At 33.0% G+C, this 23735-nt stretch overlaps 3 protein-coding genes and 1 pseudogene across 3 annotated transcripts in view; 2 read left to right on the top strand and 2 right to left on the bottom strand.

The window, feature by feature from the left end:
- LOC139823365 (lipase 3-like) overlaps window positions 1-8637 on the top strand; it is a 167654-nt pseudogene extending 159017 nt beyond the window's left edge.
- A 1602-nt stretch (window positions 8638-10239) lies between these two features.
- On the top strand, window positions 10240-11161 carry Mrps24 (mitochondrial ribosomal protein S24). Its single transcript, XM_071769544.1, has 3 exons — window positions 10240-10394; window positions 10566-10746; window positions 10824-11161. The coding sequence occupies exons 1-3, from the start codon at window positions 10368-10370 to the stop codon at window positions 11111-11113; spliced, it is 498 nt and encodes a 165-aa protein (XP_071625645.1). The 5' UTR covers window positions 10240-10367; the 3' UTR covers window positions 11114-11161.
- Window positions 11162-11408: 247 nt separating this feature from the next.
- Twin (CCR4-NOT transcription complex subunit 6-like twin) overlaps window positions 11409-23735 on the bottom strand; it is a 52436-nt gene continuing 40109 nt past the window's right edge. The window contains exons 5-8 of the mRNA XM_071769516.1: window positions 19691-19921; window positions 19385-19562; window positions 19175-19314; window positions 11409-19096 (exon numbers count right to left, since the gene is read on the bottom strand). Coding sequence (XP_071625617.1) covers window positions 19020-19096; window positions 19175-19314; window positions 19385-19562; window positions 19691-19921 — 626 coding nt within the window. The 3' untranslated portion in view covers window positions 11409-19019. The remainder of the gene's footprint in view (window positions 19097-19174; window positions 19315-19384; window positions 19563-19690; window positions 19922-23735) is intronic.
- Window positions 20791-22545, bottom strand: Yip1d1 (Yip1 domain-containing 1). Its single transcript, XM_071769532.1, has 2 exons — window positions 22164-22545; window positions 20791-21742 (listed from the first exon to the last, which is right to left on the bottom strand). The coding sequence occupies exons 1-2, from the start codon at window positions 22402-22404 to the stop codon at window positions 21183-21185; spliced, it is 801 nt and encodes a 266-aa protein (XP_071625633.1). The 5' UTR covers window positions 22405-22545; the 3' UTR covers window positions 20791-21182.

The following is a 23735-nucleotide window of genomic DNA, read 5'->3' on the forward strand; positions in this document are numbered from 1 at the left end:
CTCTCCCCCCCCTTTATTATTACTATGTTTTGCATATCCACCCCGATCGTTCAGCACGTTCTACTCCACTTCGGTTTCCTCTATCTTCATCGCTCTTAGTATGAGATTACAGCATCTTGTCTTTCTCTCTCTCTTTTTAGCCACCCACGTTAATATTTGCCATCCTTCGTCCTCTTTTCCCTCTCTCCCATCTCCCTTCATGCTCCCCTCATTTTCTGCGTGCGTGATGCAACTACCTGCTGTTTATGATACGCACATGCGCCCGTTGAAGCTTCCGGAGGGGAGGCTATGAACTGCGGTGGGCCTCCTCTTACGAAATTTAGTTTGTATGAAAAAAAAATCTCCCCGGAATCTCCTAAAACATACGCTTCGTTCTTTATTATAAATGGTCGATCACATGCATGCACGCATATTTACATATATATAGACATTATAAACGTTAAGCAATTAAGATCAAAGTAATTAATTCAAAAGAGTGCCTCTCTATTTATTATATAAATATGTATTTATATCTAATATATAAATCTATATTTATGTATTATTAAATATCAATAAATACATATTTATATATGTATTTAAAATCTTTAATTTTATTAAAACTGTCGACTTTTCTTCGTTATTGTGAAAGGTTTTTATATGAAATATAAATACATAAAGAATATGATCAATAATTTTGTGATATATATTTTCAAAGAAATTTAATCTTTGATTTTATAATAATAATCTTTTATTACATGTTTTAGATGCGTTCCTGCTTCAGGAACGATTCTGACAATCGCAGCCAGTTTCTCGTTCTGTCTATTCTCCAGCCGGCTTAATGTTTCGCCGCAGCATTATTTCGGGTGGCGAATAGGGAGGTGGGAGGGTGCGGCAGGGCAAGGGAGGAATTCTTTGTTACTTTGTGAAATCGCTTAAGCCATTAAGAGGGAAAAACGTCGGGAGACGGGGAAGCGCTTGTTCCTCGCGGAGAACGAAACCAAAAGCCAATCGCCGATTTATCTCTCTCATTCTTTATATATATATATATATATATATATATATATATATATATATATATATATATACATATATATATATGTACTCTTCCTTAAGAATATAACTTGTCCGCATTGCCGCGCTTGTAGTTGTAATTAAACTGTATAACGATTATTTGTGAAAACTATGACAGACGAGTTGTAGCAACAGTTAATTTATCCAGCTTTCTTCCGGATCATAGTTATTCTCAATGCAAACGAAACGCAAGCTAAAGAGAGAAATTAATAAGTAAAATTGGAATCTCTTGAATAAAAAACCTTAAAATTGTGGAGTTATGCATTTTAAATAAAATTTAATTTAAATCTAGAATTACAATTTTTTATTAATTATAACGATATATTTTATTTGTGTCAATGATGTCGAACGTAAAGCTGTCAAAAGCAGCTGCTATGATGTTATGACGTTTTCTAGAATTTAAAAACAATATTGCATTTGAAATTCGAATATACATAAGCCTGAGGCAACTTCACTTATCAAGCTCCGGTAACTTAGCCGGTCAACTTTGACTTTATTAATTTTTTTTTTTTTTTAATCGTTTGTTGGTGATTATTGGCCTAATTACAACGTTTGTTGGTTCTTAATTTTTTTTTAATTAAAAACAAATTAGCGTTAAGTTAGCCGGAAAAATCTCATTTTTAATTAAAAAACGGTCTAATCGATGCGTAATCGTTTGCTGATGATTGTTGGTCTAATTTTAGCGTTTATTGGTTTATTATTAGTCTTAAAAACGAAAAATTATCTCGGTAATCGATACTGAACATGCCCTGCGGCCACATGCGCATGCTCAGTGGCCGCATGCAAAAGTGCGCGAATTTGAAAGTGGTCCCATACTGACCGGTCTTACCATACCGACCCCCCCATGTTTCTCACAGATGGTGCTGCCGGCCGAATTGACAGTGGCGGCTTGGAACGCTCTTATAATATTGACAATTTGGTCGTAGGTTGCATTTATACTTCTCATTTTATTGTAAGGTTTTCGCGTGGAATTCATTTCTGATAGTCCAAGAGCTGACGACACTTTTGGTCAAGTGATTTTATAAATCACGATTTTCCGTTATAACCTGCGTTCTTATCTTATAATGATGTTAAATGGGAAAGTCATTGACGCGCGAAGCACTCGTTCCGTCCCTCCAACCCTTCGTAAAGACCTCTGCCTTTTCACAATAAAATCTTGCTAGTAGAATGAGATTACGTCTATCACGTCACGTCGAAGAGTTTCCACGTGAAACGCTATCGGACAGTTAGACAGATATCAATTATCATGCCTTACAACCAAAGCTCTTATTTGTCGCTATAACAGATTCCTAACGTAAATGTAAGCTGAGTCATTTATTATACTGAGCTTTATTACGATATATTAGGCAGCTTTTACATCCGATATATAGACACATAAAGCTCAAACTCAAATCTGTCTCCATCGAGATTGAAATATCATTAGAATCGATCGGTAGCTTATGATTTGCTCTGTCGGTGCTAATAAGCAAAATTGATAATTAAATTATTAATCCTCTTATAAAAAATTAAATTAAATCTAATTATACCTTAAATCACAAACTTAAAATACAACTAAATCAACTAGATTTTCACAGATTTATTCTAATCATGATATCGGGTTTCTTGAACGCTGAACGATTGTTCGATCCTCAGTTTGAAATAACATTATCGGCAGATTATAAGGTAAATATGATGGCATATTTAGTGGATCACCGCTAAACGCGACGTGTAAATACGGGACTTGGGCTCGTTCAAATTTACCGTGAAGCTTTCGGATAAAAGCGAAATGGTGCTTCGATCGAGAGGATTGATTTTTTTTTTCGACGATGATAAACTTGTTTGTCGGCAGGGAGATTTGCGGGCTGCGATGTTGGATTTTTGCAGGGAAAACGCCGCGAACGATTTGCAATGCAGCTCGCGCGCGCCGCGCCGCGAGGTGTCCCAATTGCAAGGACCGCGATGGCGCTGTGCAGTGGTGCACGTGTGCGTTACGGTCTGCATATTTTTCCAACGAGTGTGCATTAATTACACTCGTTAATCACTTAATTACAGTAATTGTCATATCTCCTGCTGCTGCCATTGCGTCGCCTGCCATCAATGCCAAAGCACCCGAGCATCAAAATTTTCCAGGTAATTCTTTATAGCTAATTTATATATCTCTTTCGCTTTCTCGCTCGCTCTCTCGCTCTCTTGCTTTTTCGCTCTTTTTCTTCCTCTCTATCTCTTCCTCCTGTTCTTATTCTCTTTAAAAAACAGGTCTCTTTTTGAGACAAATAGTTCTCAAACAATCCCTCAGCCGTGTTATATAATAAATAGTTTAAATAATACTTTATTTTCTATTACAGAATGGAGACCACGAGGTATTCGATTAGGAAGACAAATTCAGCAAAAGAGGTTTATATAATTTTTATTTTGCTTGTCTTCAGCGGAGTGGAATTGGGGAGTGCGATGAAAACAAGGATGTCAAGAACAAAGAGGAAGAGGCAGAAGCATGGCACGACAAGAATAATTAAATATTAAAACCTGTAACAATTAAAAATAAATGTGCAGCACACTAAATTATTAAAGAAGTTAATGCGTCTCACAAATTATTTAAAAAATAAATATGTATATAATAAGTAATTTGATAATATTTATACGAATATTTATATACTCATTGGCTTTGCCTGACGAATTCACATTGCAGTCATAACACGTATGTACACTGACCAGCAGGAATGCCTGGACATTTCGATATGTATATGACATATATGTATACTGTTAAAAGTTAGAGGATGAAATTTAAACCAATACCATGAGTTAAATTTATTTTGTTACTTTTAACTACCATGTGCGTCAAAATTTATTAGTTTGAAACAAAATAGGATTATTTTAACTCCATTGATTTAGACAAATTAACATTGTTTTAGTTAAATTAACTACATATTGAGTAGGAGCAGTGGCGACCTATGGAATAGTTAAAAATTACTCAAAATTGAGTTGAATTTAACCCTATGAATTTAACAGTGATATATATATACATATATGTATATGTATATGTATATGTATATGTAAATTTTATGGCCGGTTAGAGGTCCTAGCTTAGCATGCAGGTATGCGAGAAAAAACAGAAAACAAAACTCGCATCAAAGATTGTGCTGACTGACCCGAAACGTCGCAATTCAATGTGACTTTAATTTACTCCCAAATTTAACATTATGCTATTACTATTACACTATTAACTCCTTGATACACACAACTGTCAAAATATACAAAGACAGCTGCAAATGAAGTAAGTGCAGCAAGAGAACCAATCGGCATCGCGGAAAAGCGACAACAATAAATTTTACATCTCTTTTTTAGATATGGACTAGACACTACAGACGCGCGCTTCACGTGCGTTATTTAGCTTTAATATTTCACACAACTGTCAAAATATACGATGACAGCTGCTCATGAAGTAAGCACAGCGAGAGAACCAATCGGCATCGCGGAAAAGAGACAACAATAACCGTGATACATTCGATTATCAACTTTCCCTTTTTTAGAAAGGAAAGGATGGCCAGAGCTCGTATAAACGCCAAATTCATGACGCAATCAGGCCTCGCTACAAGGTTGTCTCTTACTATGGCTGGATTCGGGGAGTGCGCTATTAGCGCTATTTGCTTATTCTGTCCTTGTTTTACACCTGATGAGCGATAAAGATAGAATGATGCTAATATCGCGTTCCCCGAACCCTATAAAAACTGATGGAACTTTCGGTGGGAATCATATGTCATTCAAGAGTGAATCTGCAAGGATCAGTAGGAGAGACCGGAGCTAGAAGTAACACGGGTAAGTGGTCACAAAACTTATATCTTACTTAAAGGGGGGAGGGTCAAGTAAATGACTTAAATTTTGCGATTTCTTTTGCAATAATTTAGATAAATATAACGCAATCAACTTAATTAATAAATATTTTAAACAAATATAATTAAAAACCGTTTAATTAAGAATTAATGTGAATAAATGTAATCTCGATTGAGATTAAATTTGCTCACATTAATTATCAATTAATTGTGATAAGCTTTATTACGACTAATATTTGTTATACTATTACTCTCTAAATTTCTTCGAGTGAGATTTAACTCAAAAGGAGTCAAAATTCACTCGGGTCGATAGTCAAAATACTGCCGCGCGAAATGGAGTGACATTGCACTTTTCATAGGGTGAATATTTGACTCCAACCGTAAAGTGATTGTTTCACTCGTTTGGAGTAAATGTTTAACTCCATTATAGATAAAATAATTCACTCGTTTAGAGTGAATTTTTCACCTTTTCTTAAAGTGAAACTTTCACTCTATTGTTACGAGTGAACAATCACTTTACGGTTGGAGTCAAATATTCATCCTTAGGGCCGGTTTCACCAACTCCGGTTAATTTAACCGGTCGATTCCATTGAAATTGACCAATCGCATTTGTTAATTTTGCTTTAACGACAAATGCGATTGATTAATTCCAATGGAATAATCGGTTGGTTAAATTAACTGGAGATGGTGACACTATGTGAGAGGTATATTAAAGAAATAGATTAGACAAATAATTACACAAGTTATAAGAAAAAAAACATTATATTGAATTATTATATATAAAGTATATAACATATATTTATTAAAACGAATACAAAAGTACTAAATCATATAATATAATAAAGAAAAAAAACTTTTTTATATAAGATACTTAAGGTGCGTTCGGGAAGACGCTATTAGTGCTATTTGCTTATTTTATCCTTGTTTTACACCAGATGAGCGATAAAGATAGAATGATGCAATAGCGCTAATAGCGCGCTTCCCGAACGCAGCCTTAAAAAGGAAAATAAAATACTGTCTTACTAATTCGCCATGTAGACTCATCCCAATAACTTGAAAGAGCGGTTTTGCTTTCCCACCCCATGTTTCACAAAAAATTTTAGAACTGATTATTAATATATTTTTAGACAACGGTTATTCTCTAAACTAAAATTAATATTTAAACAAATTATTTTACACTTGACAAACTTTTTAATGTTTATGAAAAACTAATTTTAAATGTTAGAATACATACATTTTGATATGCATTTCGTCGAGTTTATATATTTTACTAATAGTGCACTAGCTTATTATTATCTTATTTTGCAGCATTTTTATTAGCAGATCAAGGATATGACGTATGGATTGGAAATATGAGAGGAAATAATTACTGCAGATCGCATGTGAATATGACGACATACGATCTCAAATTCTGACAATATAGGTAAAACATTGTCATAACAATTATTTTGAGAGAACGTCAGATCTTAAGTTTAAAAGTCCATATAAAATCGAAAAACGACTTGTCTAAAAATTAGATATTTATGAAGCAAAATGATAAAGTAATCGTTACTTGTACTGAATAGTACTAAATAGATATATACTTACCAAGTGATACGAATATAAAGTCAGGAATTTCTAAAAGAGTGCATTATATTGCAACGAGGACGTAAAGCATACATGAAAATGAAAGAAGGATATTATATTTATATAACATGTTTTGTAAACGTTAAAATTTGCACAGTATTCTCTTCATTAACAAGATTTAAATCTGTTATTTTTCACTCTTTTTCTCACTGTAAATTGATTTCGTGCATTTGTCAAGTAGGGGGAGAACGAAAAAATATGTTTGAAATATATTATTTTGAGACAATATGTTGTGAAATATATTATTATCATAATTTTTATTTTTTAGCTTTCACGAGATTGGAACAAAAGATCTGCCGGCCATGTGTTCGATTACATTCTCAATTATACAAAGCAAAAAGATTTATACTATATCGGTCATTCAATGGGGAATGCTGCGCTACTCATTCTTCTGTCATCAAAACCGGAATACAATATAAAAATAAAAATGGCAATTTGTCTGGCTCCAACTTCTTTTTGGATAAAAGTATCACCTGCAGTTAACGAATTTGCTAACATTCTTCCAACGTTCAAAGTAACTGTCGAAATCTGTGATTTTTTTACTACAAGTAGTAGTGTTTAAAATACAAGATTAAATAAGCATAATTTTTATTATTTAATGCGCTACAAATATTTGTTATCTAGTATGAGCTAATACTTGAATTCTTTGTTTTACATGTTTCAGGAAGTTCTACGAGAGCGTGAAACATACGATGTTTTCCCACAATCTTTAGCGACTGTTACGGTAGGAAGAATGTTATGTAATGACAATACGTTGACTCAATTTATTTGTGTCACTATATTATTCATTATAACTGGTCCTGATCCAGCACAACTTAACATTGTAAGTTTTAACATATATAACACACGAACTTAATACTATGTCCATAATGTGCGTGAATACTTTTTATTATACTACATAAAATTTTCAATTATTTATAATTAAATAAATTTACGGCTTTAACCACCCCCTATCCTATTCTTCTAATTACTCATTGCTTTATGGCTTTTCATCTATAAAATTATTTTTGTTATAGACAACCCTGCCAGATATATTCTCCTATTTCCTAGCCGGTAGTTCTGTACAAACATTAGAGCATTTTTACCAAAATTCGTATAAGTGAGTATTCCCCCATTCATAAAACAATATTTCCTTTTATAAAGCAATATTCCGGTTGATGTAATGTTGCAATAAAACATTTCTTGCTATTTAAAATAAGATATCGTTGAAAGATCTAAATTAATTTTTATAATTTTTTATAGATTAATTTATAATTGTATGTACATGTAATTATTTTTTTCCAAATATACTTTCAAGTTTTGGATATTTATAAATGTATGATTAATATCAATTGTTGCAGAGGACTTTTGAAACTATGATTATGGAATAGCTGAAAACTATAAACGATACAAACAGGAAACACCCCCCAGGTTATGATCTGAAAAAGATTACTGCTCCAATAATTTTATTTTACTCAGCAAACGATGTGATTGTCTTAGAAGAGGTAATAGTTCTCCGTTAAGTTTTTCATTGTCTAATTTTTACTCTGAAATAAAAGCAAGAGAAAGAAATATTTACACAAACATAATGAAATAATGATCATATATAATATTTTAACAATATGAAAGAATCCGATTGAATATAATTGCAAAGTGTAAAAGGGAAAACAGCTGATTTGTAACAATCGGATCTATTTTCTACTCTTCATACATTTAAATCATTACGTCATTAATTAATACGATTTCTTTCATCATGTTTTTAATTTTCAGAATGTATTGGAACTTGGCAAACGCTTACCAAATGTTCTTCTAACTGAGGAAGTTCCACTTAAACTTTTCAATTGCTTCGATTTCATGTGGGCAATCAACGCGAAAACTCTTTTATACGACCGTGTGTTAGAACTATTACAAAAGTTTGATGCTGGCTAAAATAAGTTTATAAAATGAATCTAGTCGATAAATAGAGAGAAAGCCTAATCTCTCTATATAATTTGAAATGTTGATAAAGGTAGAATTGGTAAAAAATCAGCAAGTTATATGCTTATTTATATTAAACCTGCAATTAATAATTTTTGAAATAAGTAATTCACATGAGACTAATTACTTATTATTAAAAAAATTAATAAGTATTTTCCACTAATTATTAATTTTCAAATAAGTAGTAATTTATTTTTGACAAACTATTAATTATTATTTTAATATTAAAATATTTATTTTTACTAATTATCAATTTACAAAAGAAATTAATTTATTTTTGTTATTGAAAATACTAATTTTCACGTAACTGGAAATTTTTCTTTAACGATTCAAATTATTAATTTTTTAAGTAATGAGTAATTCACTTTTGCCTAAATATTAATTTTTACGTAATTAGTAATTTTTTGTGACTAATTACTAATTTACTATAATTATAAAAATTTAATTTGTTCTTATTTCTAATTTCGTGAATAATAAAAAAATTAAAAAATGGAAATTTTTTGCCGATCCCGGTTTAACACTACAAAATGCATGATATCAGTTACTTTGAATGTTGGAAGAATGTTAGCAAATTCGTTAACTGCAGGTGATACTTTCATCCAAAAAGAAGTTGGAGCCAGACAAATAGCCATTTTTATTTTTATATTGTATTCTGGTTTTGATGACAGAGGAATGAGTAGCGCAGCATTCCCCATTGAATGACCGATATAGTATGAATCTTTTTGCTTTGTATAATTGAGAATGTAATCGAACACATGGCCGGCAGATCTTTTGTTCCAATCTCGTGAAAACTGAAAAATAAAAATTATGATAATAATATATTTTACAACATATTTTTTTATTCTCCCCCTACTTGACAAATGAACAAAATCAATTTACAGTGAGAAAAAGAGTGAAAAATAAAAAATTTAAATCTTGCTAATGAAGAGAATACTGTTCAAATTTTAACGTTTACAAAACATGTTATATAAATATAATATCCTTCTTTCATTTTCATGTATGCTTTTACGTCCTCGTTGCAATATAATGCACTCTTTTAGAAATTTCTGACTTTATATTCATATCACTTGGTAAGTATATATCTATTTAGTACTATTCAGTACAAGTAACGATTACTTTATCATTTTACTTCATAAATATCTAATTTTTACGACAGGTTGTTTTGATATTTAAATAAGTTTTGACTTTTAAATAAAAGGTGCTTTTTAAATAAAGACTGCCAGTTCGGTCGAAGTAAAAGATTTTGTTTATTTCATAAATTGAAGGTAGAAATATGATAATGATCGTGCAGTAATTTTTCTATCGAAGGACATTTCGCAACAATTTATATTCTTAATAATAAGCACTTAATATTCTGTCGAAGGCAAACTTCTTCCAAATCGTAAATATCGATTATAATTATTTGTGAAAACTATGACAGACGAGTTGTAGCAACAGTTAAATTTATCCAGCTTCCTTCCGGATCATAGTTATCCTCAATGCAAACGAAACGCAAGCTAAAGAGAGAAATTAATAAGTAAAATTGGAATCTCTTGAATTAAAATGTTAAGAAACTTTAAAATCGTAGAGTTATGCATTTTAAATAAAATTTAATTTAAATCTAGAATTACAATTTTTCATTAATTGTACGATATATTTTATTTGTGTCAACGATGTCGAACGTAAAGCTATCAAAAGCAGCTGCTATGATGTTATGACGTTTTTTAGAATTTAAAAACAATACATGCATTTGAAATTCGAATATACACAAGCCTGAGGCAACTTCACTTATCACTGTGACCGCTTCAGGGCTTCAGGTGGCGATGTTGGCAATGCTGGTTGTAACGTCAACTTCTGTTCAGTTGTGTTGTTGTAACATCGGAGCAAATAGAGCCGATTGTTTTGTAGCAGATTAATATCGAAAGTTACACTCAAGAATTGCATAGCAAGATGGTTTTATTAGGACACATGAGAAATGTATAAAAATTTGCCTCCGCAAGTTGTAGCTTAATCAATTAACTGACGAATCTTTTTGTTATAACCTCTCTTTAAACCTTTCATCAGCATAGATATCAAGTTTCTTGTTAAAAACAAAATTATTAGGCAGATATATATAGTAATGACAATGTTACTGTTGTTATTCCTCAGATATTACCGGCCGTGCAACAGACACTTAGGCAAAGGCATTTCCACACGAGCACAGTAGTCAGCAAAACGCAATCCGGACGCTACAAAGTCACAATCAACAAGGACAGGCCACTGACTTATGAAATGGCAAATCCGCCTCATTATCTCGCTCACAGAAAATCCTGGAATTCTTGGAACACCTGTATGTTGTTCTTTTTTCAAATGAGAAATATGTATTTTGGTCTCTCACAATTTTAGCAAGTACATTGATCCTTTTAGCAAATATAAAGGATGGCAACAGACCATCTGAGACAGCCATAGAAGATATGTTCATTCGACAGTTCATGACGGGGACGTGGCACAACTTATTCGCGAGTGAAGTCATCATTAAGCGGCAACACAACATTATTAGGATAGCTGGAATCATTACTCGTGCTATAATGCCTTACAAGATATATTTCTTAACTGGCTATACCGAGGAACTCCTGAGTTATTGGCTTCAGTGTCCGGTTAAAGTGGAGTTGGTCACGATTGATAATAAAAAAGAAGTGATATTTAAGTATATATAGAAACCAGTATATGTAAATATAATAATAAATTAGATTTCTGTTAACAAACCAGACTTTACAATGTTTATGTTTTACCATCGATTTTACGTAAATATTTTTTAACAGCATGTGACGTGATTGTTATAATTTTATTGTTTATTTATTCAAATATAATTTAGTAATTATAGAAAAATATATGAGAAACACGTACGTGTACATAAATATAAATCTACATATATGCTACTGGAATAGCTAAATAAATTAATATTGCGTAGCTCGTTTCCTTCGCGAGGGTGCGGTAATAAAATTTCAAACATTTGTTTTGTTTTTATTTCTTGCATGTCATCCATTTATTTTATACTTATAATAAATCGTTACATTCGATCATGACTCAAACGCAGCCCATATACAATCATTGCATCTTTATGATAGAAGAGAAATCATACATCGTACCACGAAAGGGTTACGCAAGTAAAACTAAAAAGGATAATCAAGAGCAGACAGAGCATTCAAACATGACACAGTGTAATAATGTTATATATTCTCTATTGGAGACCACATTCTCTCTCCTTCGTTATATGCCTTTACAACGCTTATGTATTCATCCGGTATTCGATCAGGATCGTGTAGCTCTCTCCTGCTGCATTTGTACTTTTATTCATACGCTTCACATTGAGTCATTTTACATGGATGTCCGTGATAAAGAATATTATTACTTGATCTCACTCTATATTTCCCGTGTTAGATAATAAATCATTAATCGAATTATTATAATTATTATCATTAAATAAATTAAAATTATCATTTTATATAAAAAAAAATCGCATAGTGTGCATACAGTTGATATTAATGTGACAATGTAATCAGAACTGTATTAAGTAATTAAGATAAAAGCACTTTCTCATACATTATTCTGGAAATGTGCATCGGCAAAACAAATTAACACATTTTATCATACGATTATAATCGTACATTAATACTACATATAAATTAAACATATTACATATTACATATTATTTACAATGTAACTTATAAAATAATGCGACGTGAAGTTGAATTCCAAACGTAAGTAAGATTATTTTTATATACATAATAACAATTTTCTTTGCCGTCTAAAGCTTTATTTTGTACGTGAATCAAGTAATAAGTCTTCCGACAGGTGAGAAATTTTTGATACAAATGATAGATTCTCGGAAGCGAGGGAGAGAGAGCTCACACGAAACCCGATTGAAATTACAAATTTTCAAACGCGGAGATGTAATTGATTTTAGATGATGGACGCAACAATTGTGTTCCAATGTCTACGAACTTTTTTGATCGCTCTTTTTATAAAAGTACAGGCTGAAATGTGCTGTGCTCGTCTTATCCTTTTTTTTTCATATTCTAGTACAACTTAGTATTCTTAACTATGGAAGTCAAAATTTTGACGCTATATCGCAATGCTGTATAGAATAACTTTCTGATTCAATGCGCTTTTTTAAGTAAAAAATATAAAATTTGGAGTAGAACCGTACATCGTGTTTCATCAGAGTAGAGTATATATGTTACTCAAAATTTCCGGATATTAATTAAATGTTATAATTTTTTATCGGATGCTTTAATATTTATTGTTACAAATAAGGCGTGTTTACCAAGTAGCGATATTCATAACATTATAAACATTATTTATTCATTAAAATCATATAAAATTATATTGTAATATTATATTATAATCATATTATTATATATACATATATGTATATATATGTATATATATGTATCATATAATATATATGTATACACACATACGTATATATTATATATTATATTTTTTTAATTATCACTATATCGATACTAATAGTATACATAATAATGCAATATTATATAATAACAATATTAATAAAATTATTTGTAATCATAATTATAAATTTTTTAATAGCCGGAAATTACAAATAAAAATACTATAAGTAAAAGAATTTACTTACGGTACTGATTTTGACAAATGTTTGCAAAAACTATAGTGAATTTACGAGATCGACGATTACGTATTATTCTATGTCAAATTGCGCGTACAGCGTCCCTTCTTTTATGTTTATATATTTATATATATAGATATTCTTAAGTCGTTATATATGTAATGTGCCCATGTATTTATGAAAGAGAATCGCGGGCATTAAATCCTACTTATATCAATCGAAATTATATCGAAAAGTATATAGCTAAATACTCGAAAAGCAAGAGAACACAGCGTTCACATTGTACAAGACTTTAAAAAGTCGCTATATATCCATCGATTCAAGTAAAAATACCTACTTAATATTAAGTAATATCTAAAAAGAGAAAAGAGTACTAAGATTTGAACGCGCTGCTGTAGGAGCTCAGAACATTGAAAATTAATGTATTCAGAGAAACATGTTTAATGCATCATTTTTTAGAAGCTTAAATGGTGTTTACCCTCACTAACTTGAGTTAAAGCAATTTAGCGGCTTCTTCTTGACAACGTATAGATAAAGATTACGTTACTATTACGTTACGCTACAGAGTTTGATGAATCCTTATTAATCGCTTGTTCGCTTAATATCCATATCGGCAATAATACTAGTTCAAATCGACGTTTCATTTGAATTCGGATTCTCAGAGTTTGTTTAGAGCCGTGTAATATAATACTATGAAGCTTACGGACTTTATTGCAAATGCTATCATCGCAAATGCAATTTCCGAAAATACAGTGTCTTAAAATGTATCATTTCCGAGATTGTACATTTTTCTGTTTGCAGAATGGAATGGAAACTTTTGATACTTAGAGTATTGGTAAGAATAAAATTACTGTCTTTTGTGAGATCATACGACTGCACAAATTACAATTCCATATACTTGTTGCAAATAAAAATAGAGAGTAAGTAGACCAATATAAGAGTTCCTTATGATAAATATGTTTGAAGTAATCCTTTTAATAAAATGATAAAATGAGACGTAGGCCAATAGCCTATCACCGACACTGTAAGAGCACTACACACACACAAAGCATTTTTTTTTTTTTTTTATTAAAATCCGTAAAATGAGAAGGATAGTCCGTTAGAATTATCCGTTTATTGTCAAGCTTAGATAAATATCTTATTCCTCGCTAATGACGTCATCTATCAACATTTATATTATAGAAACAAAATGAATACGTTGTTTTCGAACAGAATTACTTAATTTCAACGATATTGAAATTGCCAGAACAAAATATTGTGTCAATCTACTGTTGCAAAATCTGGGTAAATTTTACGATTTAAGATAACAATAAATTCTATTTCATTTATATAGATAGCATACCCAATTAAAAAATATCATTACGATAATTCTCCAATTATTTGATTATTTGAAAGTATTAAATTAAATCGAGTGTGCCGTGATACTTTGTAATGTAATTGCGATTACAATAAACTTATTCAGAGAGATATATAGATCTATTATATCTACTTTATATAATACGCGTCACGCATTATTCCAATACGATATCTAGAGCTTTATTAGCGGAATCGTTAGTATATTACGCGCATGAAGTTTCCTTGCAAACGACGTCGATAAAAAAACATATGTACAATCTACCGCTCGAGAAGGGGCGGGGTGGGAGGAGAGAAGGAAACTAAAATCAATCAGGATTCATCAAACTTTCGTTACAGTACATATGCATAATTTCCTTAAAATGTCGCTATATATTGCCTTGTAGAAGAAACGAGAGAACACGTTATCCTAATTATAATGTTATAGCGTAAAATTTTTCTCGTGTTACAAATTCATCGTTAAACGTTGCACCTTTTCGCAATGATTTTCGCGTGTCGGTCGTGCGTGATAAAATTATTCTCATTGAACAATTAACGTTCTGAGAAGGCGATGATTTCAGAAGCGACGGAGTAGCGCGATAATATTGTACCTGTAAGACAAGAATTTACATTTATTATAAAGCTGACAAATATAATCAAATATCCCTGGTAAACATCATTACAACATGAGAATTAGATTACTGCACATACGAGGGTCGTCCAATGTTTGATTATTTAAGTCACAAATTTTATTTAAATATAAAATCAATATGTACAAATGATACAACTGACCTTGAGCGCAGATACCTAAGACACTGAGGCACTTGACTTGTTGTATCGAATGACTACCACCTGTTCACTCACCTGAAAAGGTTTTTGAGTGGGAAACGTATCGTAGATGATGGCCAACTGATTAAATAGATTGGTGATAGACTTTTACGATGAAGGCATCTTGAAACTAGTCGATACAAGTGCTTCAATGTCTGAGTGACTACGTGGAGAAGTAGATTAAGGAGAGTTGTATCACTTGTATTACTTGTATATATTGATTTTGTATTTAAATATAATTTGTAACTTAAATAATCAAATGTGTGTTACTTTCTGGACAATCCTCATATTTAAAAAAGTAGACATTCTCTTGTTCAAGTGCAAGTCAGCTGCACGAAATATACTTCTCGCGAGGTATATATATTTTTTTTCATAAAAGAGATCGATTTGTCAGTTCTTTTCGATTTGTCTTTCTACCATGTTATTAAATGTTAATCTCAAGGGAATCGGCTAAGATCGTCGTTCTGCAAAATCATCGCGTTCGACGAATGCGACATGAGTGCTCGTGTTACCTATAAGTTAAAGTATATATTATCTGAATCATTAATCTTGTCGAGAGCTTCCGTTACTTCAAAGCTAATATATCTGAAATACTATGGCGTATAGGCGGCTTCGCGCGACATCCAAAAATGCATGAGAGCACATGTGTGTTTGTGTTACCCGACTTGCTTCGCTCTTCCTCCTCCGTTCACAAAGCAAAATGCCGCTGTATGTGTGCCGTACTTTGCACGTTTATCCCCGTTCTTCGTCATCTTCCTCTTCTTATTTTTTTTTATCATTTTACGTAAACGATTTTATTTACTCGTCGGCGACCAATCGGACAAAGTCCCAACGCTTGCTTTCCTATTCGCACATATTACAATTAATCATTACATTTACCCTAAAAACGCAATCCGTGTATCCACGTATTTAAAAAGAATTGAATAGCGATCAATACAACGTATACACCCATGTTTTTTCCGTTTTCTTTTTTCTTCGCTAGAGTAGATTAGGAGATAATTACAGAGAGTGATCTTTTACGGACGAAGCGATGAAAATACCCATGCGATCTCGAATACTGCTGGTAAAATTGTTGGTTTTCACAGCCGCTTCTCGCGTTGTGTCCTGTAATTTATTGGAGGAATAAATTTTTTTGCAAAGAAATCGCTTCTAATCCGAAGAATTTTCACGCGTTAATGATCGCCAAATCCGCCACGAAAGATACCATTTACCGCGAAAGAAACATAGGTACTTTCATGCTGCAAAATACATTTCCACACTTGATACACTAGTTAAGAGACATTACGAATTGTACTAATTTTCTTTTGCTACGTGATACATCATAATATTAAAAGAGGAGCGAGTTAAAAATGATCATTATCGTACTTGTTATTTTCCTCCTTTTTTTTAAGATAGCAGAAATTAGAAGATTATCCAGATATTTTCATCGTTATATTATTATATCGGAGAAAAATCCGCCATCTCTCATCCCCTCGTTCAACTTTGTTCCGACGGTTTTAAATTAGGCCCAGAGCAGCCGGCAATTGATTTTAATACGTCACATCATTCGCTTGCCATGTGAAAGCATGCATAATACAAAGAAATATACAAATACCAAAGAGATATGCCGCCTCTTTTCTCGAGATAATTAAAACTATAGCGTAATTACCTACTTTATACAACATTTACTACACACATGTCTTTGATAAACTAATCTTTTACTTGTATAATTCAGTTGTTGGAATCTCGAATTAATGTATAAACTAAAACCCCTTCGCTCTTTTAAATGGAAAATTTTTTATGTTTTAGTCATCGATTGTGCCGCGTATATAACGAGATCAATTTACTATACTACAATATTCATAAGATACTCATTTACAAATAGTAATTTGTGCATGAACTTACGTATCTTTCCGAACGTATTCGGTACCGTTCACGTTGATGTTATCCTGCTTTATGAATTAACGCGACTATAATTACATTGTTTATCGCACATTATAAAAACTTAAAAAATATTTTTACGAGATCTGCGCATATACAATTGACAGACGAAAAATTTAAGTATTTTTGCATCTTGGTAAATAATTTTGAAAAAGAAAGAATTGTGAAATGGTATACAAAGCACAATATTCATTTCTGTAACGCGGTTACAGAATACAAATATATGTATCATATTAAATTATTTAATACAAATTTCCATTATGTGTTCTTTAAAGCAAAAATGAAGCTATATATTAATTGCAAAATCCCATTGTCATATTTACAACACATACATAAAAAAATTATATCTACATAATTCTTAATATATGGATAATATATTATTGCTGTGAGAAATAAAATTAAAGAATAGATTACATACAGCAATATAAAAAAAGTTCTCCTTATTTCGATAAAACTCTTTAGTGAATCAGTGTATATCTGTAAAGTGTTGTAAATATTGATTGCACGTTTTAATCATTTGCATTAAATAAATCGATAAAGAATAAAAATTGCAAATGAAGTTTCGATCAATCCGGAAAGAGACATTTAACGTGCAAGTACGTTTGCACTGCGATCATGCAGTCAAAATATTGACTATTTTACAATATTGTTAAAAACTGCTAATAAATTTTCTAACGGTAACTAAAATAATTAGAGTCTACCAATTTTTTCTTTTTGGTAGCTGCGCCTAAGGATAAGCAAGATGTCATGCGAATAGAAATGCAGTGGCGGAAAGAACGCGAAGACGTTCGCGCGCGAATGTATGAAAAAAAAATAATATTCCCTCGTGTTCCTCCGGAGGCAACTGAATTAACAAGTAGTAGATTTGTAATATAGAGCACATATACATTAATAATCAGACCCAAACGGATACCTAAAATGTGTGAATGTAGAACTGATATCTCACTTGACGTTATGACAAACGAGTATGATGAACATCATTACATTATATCATACTTACAAATACACCCGCTACAATATCATCTATATATGTTTTCTTGTTCTCCTTATATAACATTACCATATTATATCAATATATACGTGGCCAATAAGAACAGATTTGTACTTGCATTGAAATTGTTTTAAGTCGATCACTCCAATCACTTCGCACAGCCCAGTATAGCATGTATGTTTTCATTATCTTTTTTGTTCTCGTTTTGTTTAAAAATACAATTTTTTTTCTTTTTTTTTCTCATTGTGTGGATGGCAGCATTCTTATCAAAAGGTTGGCTTGGAGAATGTTGTAATGACATTTAGAAAGGGGCGAAGGGAGATTTTCTTTAAGGTATGTCTCTCTCTCGCTTTCTCTCTCTCTCTCTCTAGTACATCACTACTAGTTTCATTTACTAATAAATGTGTGAATTTGTTCCAATTGTGTTAAATGTCGATATCACAGAGGCTTCTTGATCGGAATATCGTCGTTTTCATTTTCTTTACTTTTTTTTTGTAGGAAAATAGGTATCTACACATATTACGATGGTAAATAGAGAGGTTACAATAATCTTTAGGCGTGTGGGAGTAAGATAGCTCTTAAAAATGCAATACACTATACATGGGCTAGCTAAACGCATTACAACACGGCTCCCTTCACCTGATCGTTAGAATTGTATGTTCGTCGGTACCTCGTTGACAGCGAGCGATCGCTGTTGGTTGAATGTGCGGCAATGTATGGAGTATTTGTGTGTGTACGTGTGTAACATTCGCATTCGCTATTGTAGTAAGAGTAATGCGAGTGATATTGCTAGAGCCAGAAGTAGAGAAGAAGTGATGCAAATCCATTTTCCCCCCCTTTTTATCTTCGTTACTGATTTCTCGTCTTCTTACGGTTACTTGGGCCTAGATCGCAGCGGCTGCTACCTGCGTGAGATCAAACCGTTGCTTGTTCCTACTGTCGGTGTCATCTCTAATTCCACTAACAGAGGAAAGTGATCTGCAACAAGAAACGAAACGTTGGCGTCATCCTCATTAGCGGAATGGAGAACGATACGAAATACAAGACGAAACTCACCCGATGGAACATGGGGATGAGGACATCCTACCACTTTAGCTTCTTTAAACCATTCTGGGCTCAATGGACCCAGGAGGCCCAGCGGCACCATACTTTGTTTCGAATAGAAAATGTAATCTATTATTCCCTTAAATTCGAATCTGAAAGTAAAACAAATGCGTTAAATATCCGTACACATTTACCGTGTACGGAAAAATAGTATAGACTTACGTGTAATTGGTATAGGGCATGATATCCTCGCTATAGGCGGATGCAAGCTTGAAAGAATGCGTAAATTCGTTGGGTTTATCGCAGCCAGAGATCTTTTGTAAACACGACTTGTATGCTAGATCCTTAAAATCACGATGATCGGCCGCCACGCGTCCAGATGTAAGAAACTCGATCACACCTGCGCCAGCGATTTATTAATGTTAATATCGTTTTTATCAGTCACGTACACATGTCAATTGCATCATTAAATAACGTATAACAGTTAGTTCAAAGAAAAGCTTAAGCGAGATGAGGTAGACGCATTACCAGAATCAGGTAAAGAATTGAAGTCGCCACAAAGCAGCAGTTGAACGTTGGAAGAGTCAGGCTTGTGGCCGGGTCTGAACGACTGGCCAGCTTGGTCCAAAATGGAACGTAATTCATTGCTCAGCATCATCGTCTGTATCAGTTTTACATCGCAGAATTCGGGATCCCAATGAATGTGCGCCGTACAAACTAAAATTGGTTGTTGCACTTGTGCCGGATCAGATGGAACACCTGCAAACAGAAGATAATGCACGCTGTGTTCAGATACATAGTGTATCAAACAATCTTCCAGGATCTTAAATCTTCTTAGTAGGAATTTAAAAAAAAGAAGGGAAATACAATTTAGCCGTTTATGTGTTAGGAAAAGAAGAAAACTGAGAAGGTATAAATTCTCGGCGAGGCGAGAGAAAAGCTAGTAAAAAAGAAATTAATCAAATTAAATTTAAGACTCAGCAAAAATAAGAAAAATTGAAACGTTAACCGATTCGTGATTGTTTACAACTTTGCACCATCAAGGTGTTTGCAGTAGTTTGCACTAGTCGTCTTTTTATTATGATTGTTTAGGTATCTATGTTTTTAATGTGTGTGTGTCTAGAGCGATTGGAAATGTGATGATGCAATCTTCACACCAAGAATAACAATCCATATTTTTTTTCATATTTAGATACTTTAATTGGATATATTGCAATATAATATTATAACATTATAAAAATATACATGTATCTCATATATACGTGTTGCCAACATATATTAATTATAATATCCTAGTATATAAAAAGATCATTATTTTTTATCGTTATTAAAATTTTCTTATGACTTGCATATTTATACTGCTGAATTAATCGTTTTGCCAAGATTATTCAAATGCTATGCAGTCATATTATTTATTATTACAAGTTTTCACATGTCACATGCTATGTAAAAAATACATTTAAGAGCAACTAAAAATAAACGTTAGATAAAAATTAACATTATTGGAAACAATATATGAATATAATATTCTTGAAAATAATGAAATGCTTTATAAACTATTCATTTAATAATTAATTAGATTAGCCTTGCGACCCATAGTGACGATATTTGGACAATGATAACACAAATTAATATCATAAACTTTATTTAGAAATTGTATAACAAATGACTTAATCTAATGCTAGCACTAAACATGACGTATATTCGTGTGCTTTATTACTTATAAAATAAGCGTATCTACCAAAATATGCTTATTAAGATAATTCGGAACATTGTTAAAGATATAAAATCATGTATTGTTTTGACTGCTGCATCAACAGCATTGTTTACTAATACTCAGAGTGCAATTACAAAAAATATAAATAAATTTTGTTTTATCATCGTATAATCATTGGCACCGATCTAGGTGTAAACAAAATACGCTTCCTGCTCAAATCCGCTTTTTGTTGAGATCCGAAAAGTTTATTTGATCATTAATCAAGGGTGAAACTTATATATGTACAACCGATATATTTCTTACTTAAAATATAATTATCAACGTAAATACGCCGTAGAGAAGCATACACGGATACGCTATGAGAAGTTTCTGGTCCGACTCTCCCGACATCGTGGAGAAAAGTCTAGAAGCAGAGAGGGATGCCCAGGCGACGGCAAGGACTGCCAAAATCAAGCCTATCGGACCCCGTAACGTAGTGAAGACACCGAGACCTGCCAGAACAACGACCGGCAACAAGCAGTAGCCTAGTACGGATGCGACGGATGACAGAGTGATGTTACCGCTGCTACTCATCAGGGATTGTAGAATGTACATGAGCATGCAGGAGATCATGGCCAATCCATATACATAGCCGAAGTGCGCTTTGGAACCAGCTAATAGGAGAAACGCCGCAAGGACTAGGCAGAACGCCACGGGTCCCGCCAAATCTGAATCTTGCAGCAGGTAATTTGCGTCGTCAATTTGTCCTTTCCTATGGAAAGGGTTCAACACAGCCAGAGTCTTTTGTATTATCCGATCAGGATCGATGCCGAGCTCTTCCAGCAAAGGTGGCTCATCTTCTTCATCGCCAAAGCCATTGGTGCCTGAAAGAGCGCCATACATGTTTTCCAATTGTTTTTTACACCATTGGCCTGTTCTTTTTAGCTGAATTTCTTGCACGGTTTATCTTTCCTCCCTTTCTTTTCACGTTGGAGGAAAAAAAAAAAAAAAGATGAACTGTACAAAAAGTTTAGCTAAAAAAAACAGGTTTAATTACTATTTTAATCCTCGAACGGGTTGTCTTGATACAACAAAATACAATAAGCTGTCCTGATTCTGATGTGCAATAATGAATCTTCACAAATGTTCTACGAATCACATTCAAACGACACGCGAGTTCCGTGTTCAAAATATTGCCAGCTTGTTATTAAATTGTCATGTGCCACGAACGCGTGATGTCATTCTGCCAGCTCGAGGATTAGATAATCGCGGGTGAGATGTCTCGACCATTTTTTCTTTCTCTACCTTTCACATAATCGTCCTGCGTGAACAGATCGTTGCTGTAGGGGCTCTGCGTGGGATCCAGAAAAGTTTTCGATCCGTACGAGTAATTGCCGGGCATCTGCTCGTACGTCTGAAATTCGAATTGTTGGTTAGGTTGGCCGAAACCGGACGCCTCGAAGTTGAACTGGTCCTGCGGCGGCGGCTGCGGCGGCGGCGGCGACTGGGCCCAGTAACTGTTGTCCTGGCCGGCGTATCCGGACATCTCGACGTTATCGCACGTGTGCTTCGTTCTTCAACGAATTCTATTCTTCCTGTGTTCGAGCGGCTCGAAACAACACATCGATCCACCTTCCACCTTCCACCAGTTCCACCGTGGACGGATCGACGAATGACGGAAGTCAGCAGAGGTTAGGTTGGAACGTTATTTCGCTACTGCGAAATAACGTCGACGTTACCGATATTACAGCGCGCTTATAGCGACGCCCGGTAAAGTAACAGTTTGCCTGCATTTTGCAAAGAACGTTTTTCGCGAAGAAAAAAATACTAATTTTTTTTTAAATAAATAAATAGACTATAATGTCGATCGTTTAAATGATGTGTTTAAATGAATGTTATTCCAACACTCTTTTCTTCATATCTTTCTTTCACTATTTCTTTCATTTTTTCTAATTTATATATTATTAAAATCTATCTTCTATTTCGAATATTTCTTCTTTTCTTATAATCCGTTTCTTCTTCAATTCTCTCATTTCTATTTTTTACTTATTTTTTCCTTTTTTTCTTTTGTGACGATTTTTTTTCGTTTCTTCTAATGTGATTGTTAAAATCTATCTTCTATTTCGAATATTTCTTCTTTTCTTATGATCCGTTTTTTCTTCAATTCTCTTGTATTTTTATTTTTTATTTATTCTTTCCTTCTTTTATGACGATTTCTTTTCGTTTCTTCTAATGTGATTGTTAAAATCTATCTTCTATTTCTTCTTTTCTGATAATCTGTTTTTTCTCTTATTTCTATTTTTTACTAATTCTCTTGTTTTTTCCTTTCTCTTCTTCTTTTGCGATAATTTTAAATATATATAATCACATAATTTAACAATAATTTAGTTATACATATTATTAGAAGTACACTGAAAAAAAATATTTAGATCCAAGAAAATATTTATTTAGATAGTAGTAGTAAAAATTTATTAGATGGGATTTATAAAGGGACTTGATATGCACAAAATTGCGGAAGCTCATCCTCTTTCAGCTCGATTCACAATCTCTCCCTTCGTTATTAATTGCAAGGGTGATTAAGGTGAAATGAAGCGGATACAGTGGTGCTCCGGTATCAAGTTATCAGTACACAATTAGAACATTCATCAGCGTTAAGAGAGTGTAAATCCCGAATCTTTCGTTCGGAGCTAGAGCTACTCGGCTCGAGCCCTGTAATAAGGCCCGTAAATTAGCGTCGCTGATACTCTCCCGTTGCGCAATTACAGCAGATTAATGCCGTATTTATTTTCCGGTGCCGATAAATTCCTTCGTCGGTCGGTCGGCTGGAAATCGCCTAGAAAACACTTTGCCGCAACAAGTACGCGCACAATGTGTTTC

The sequence above is a fragment of the Temnothorax longispinosus genome, chromosome 1 (assembly GCF_030848805.1).
Source record: "Temnothorax longispinosus isolate EJ_2023e chromosome 1, Tlon_JGU_v1, whole genome shotgun sequence".
NCBI lineage: Eukaryota > Metazoa > Arthropoda > Insecta > Hymenoptera > Formicidae > Temnothorax > Temnothorax longispinosus.

Bases quoted from the DNA above. Each gene is read 5' to 3' on its own strand.
- Yip1d1 (XM_071769532.1), bottom strand. From the start codon at position 22,404: ATGTCCGGATACGCCGGCCAGGACAACAGTTACTGGGCCCAGTCGCCG. The intron at 21,743-22,163 runs GTAGAGAAAGAA...GCGCTCTTTCAG, and splicing joins GCAGGACGATTATGTGAAAG to GCACCAATGGCTTTGGCGAT.
- Mrps24 (XM_071769544.1), top strand. From the start codon at position 10,368: ATGGTTTTATTAGGACACATGAGAAAT. The intron at 10,395-10,565 runs GTATAAAAATTT...GTTATTCCTCAG, and splicing joins TATTAGGACACATGAGAAAT to ATATTACCGGCCGTGCAACA. The intron at 10,747-10,823 runs GTATGTTGTTCT...TGATCCTTTTAG, and splicing joins CTGGAATTCTTGGAACACCT to CAAATATAAAGGATGGCAAC.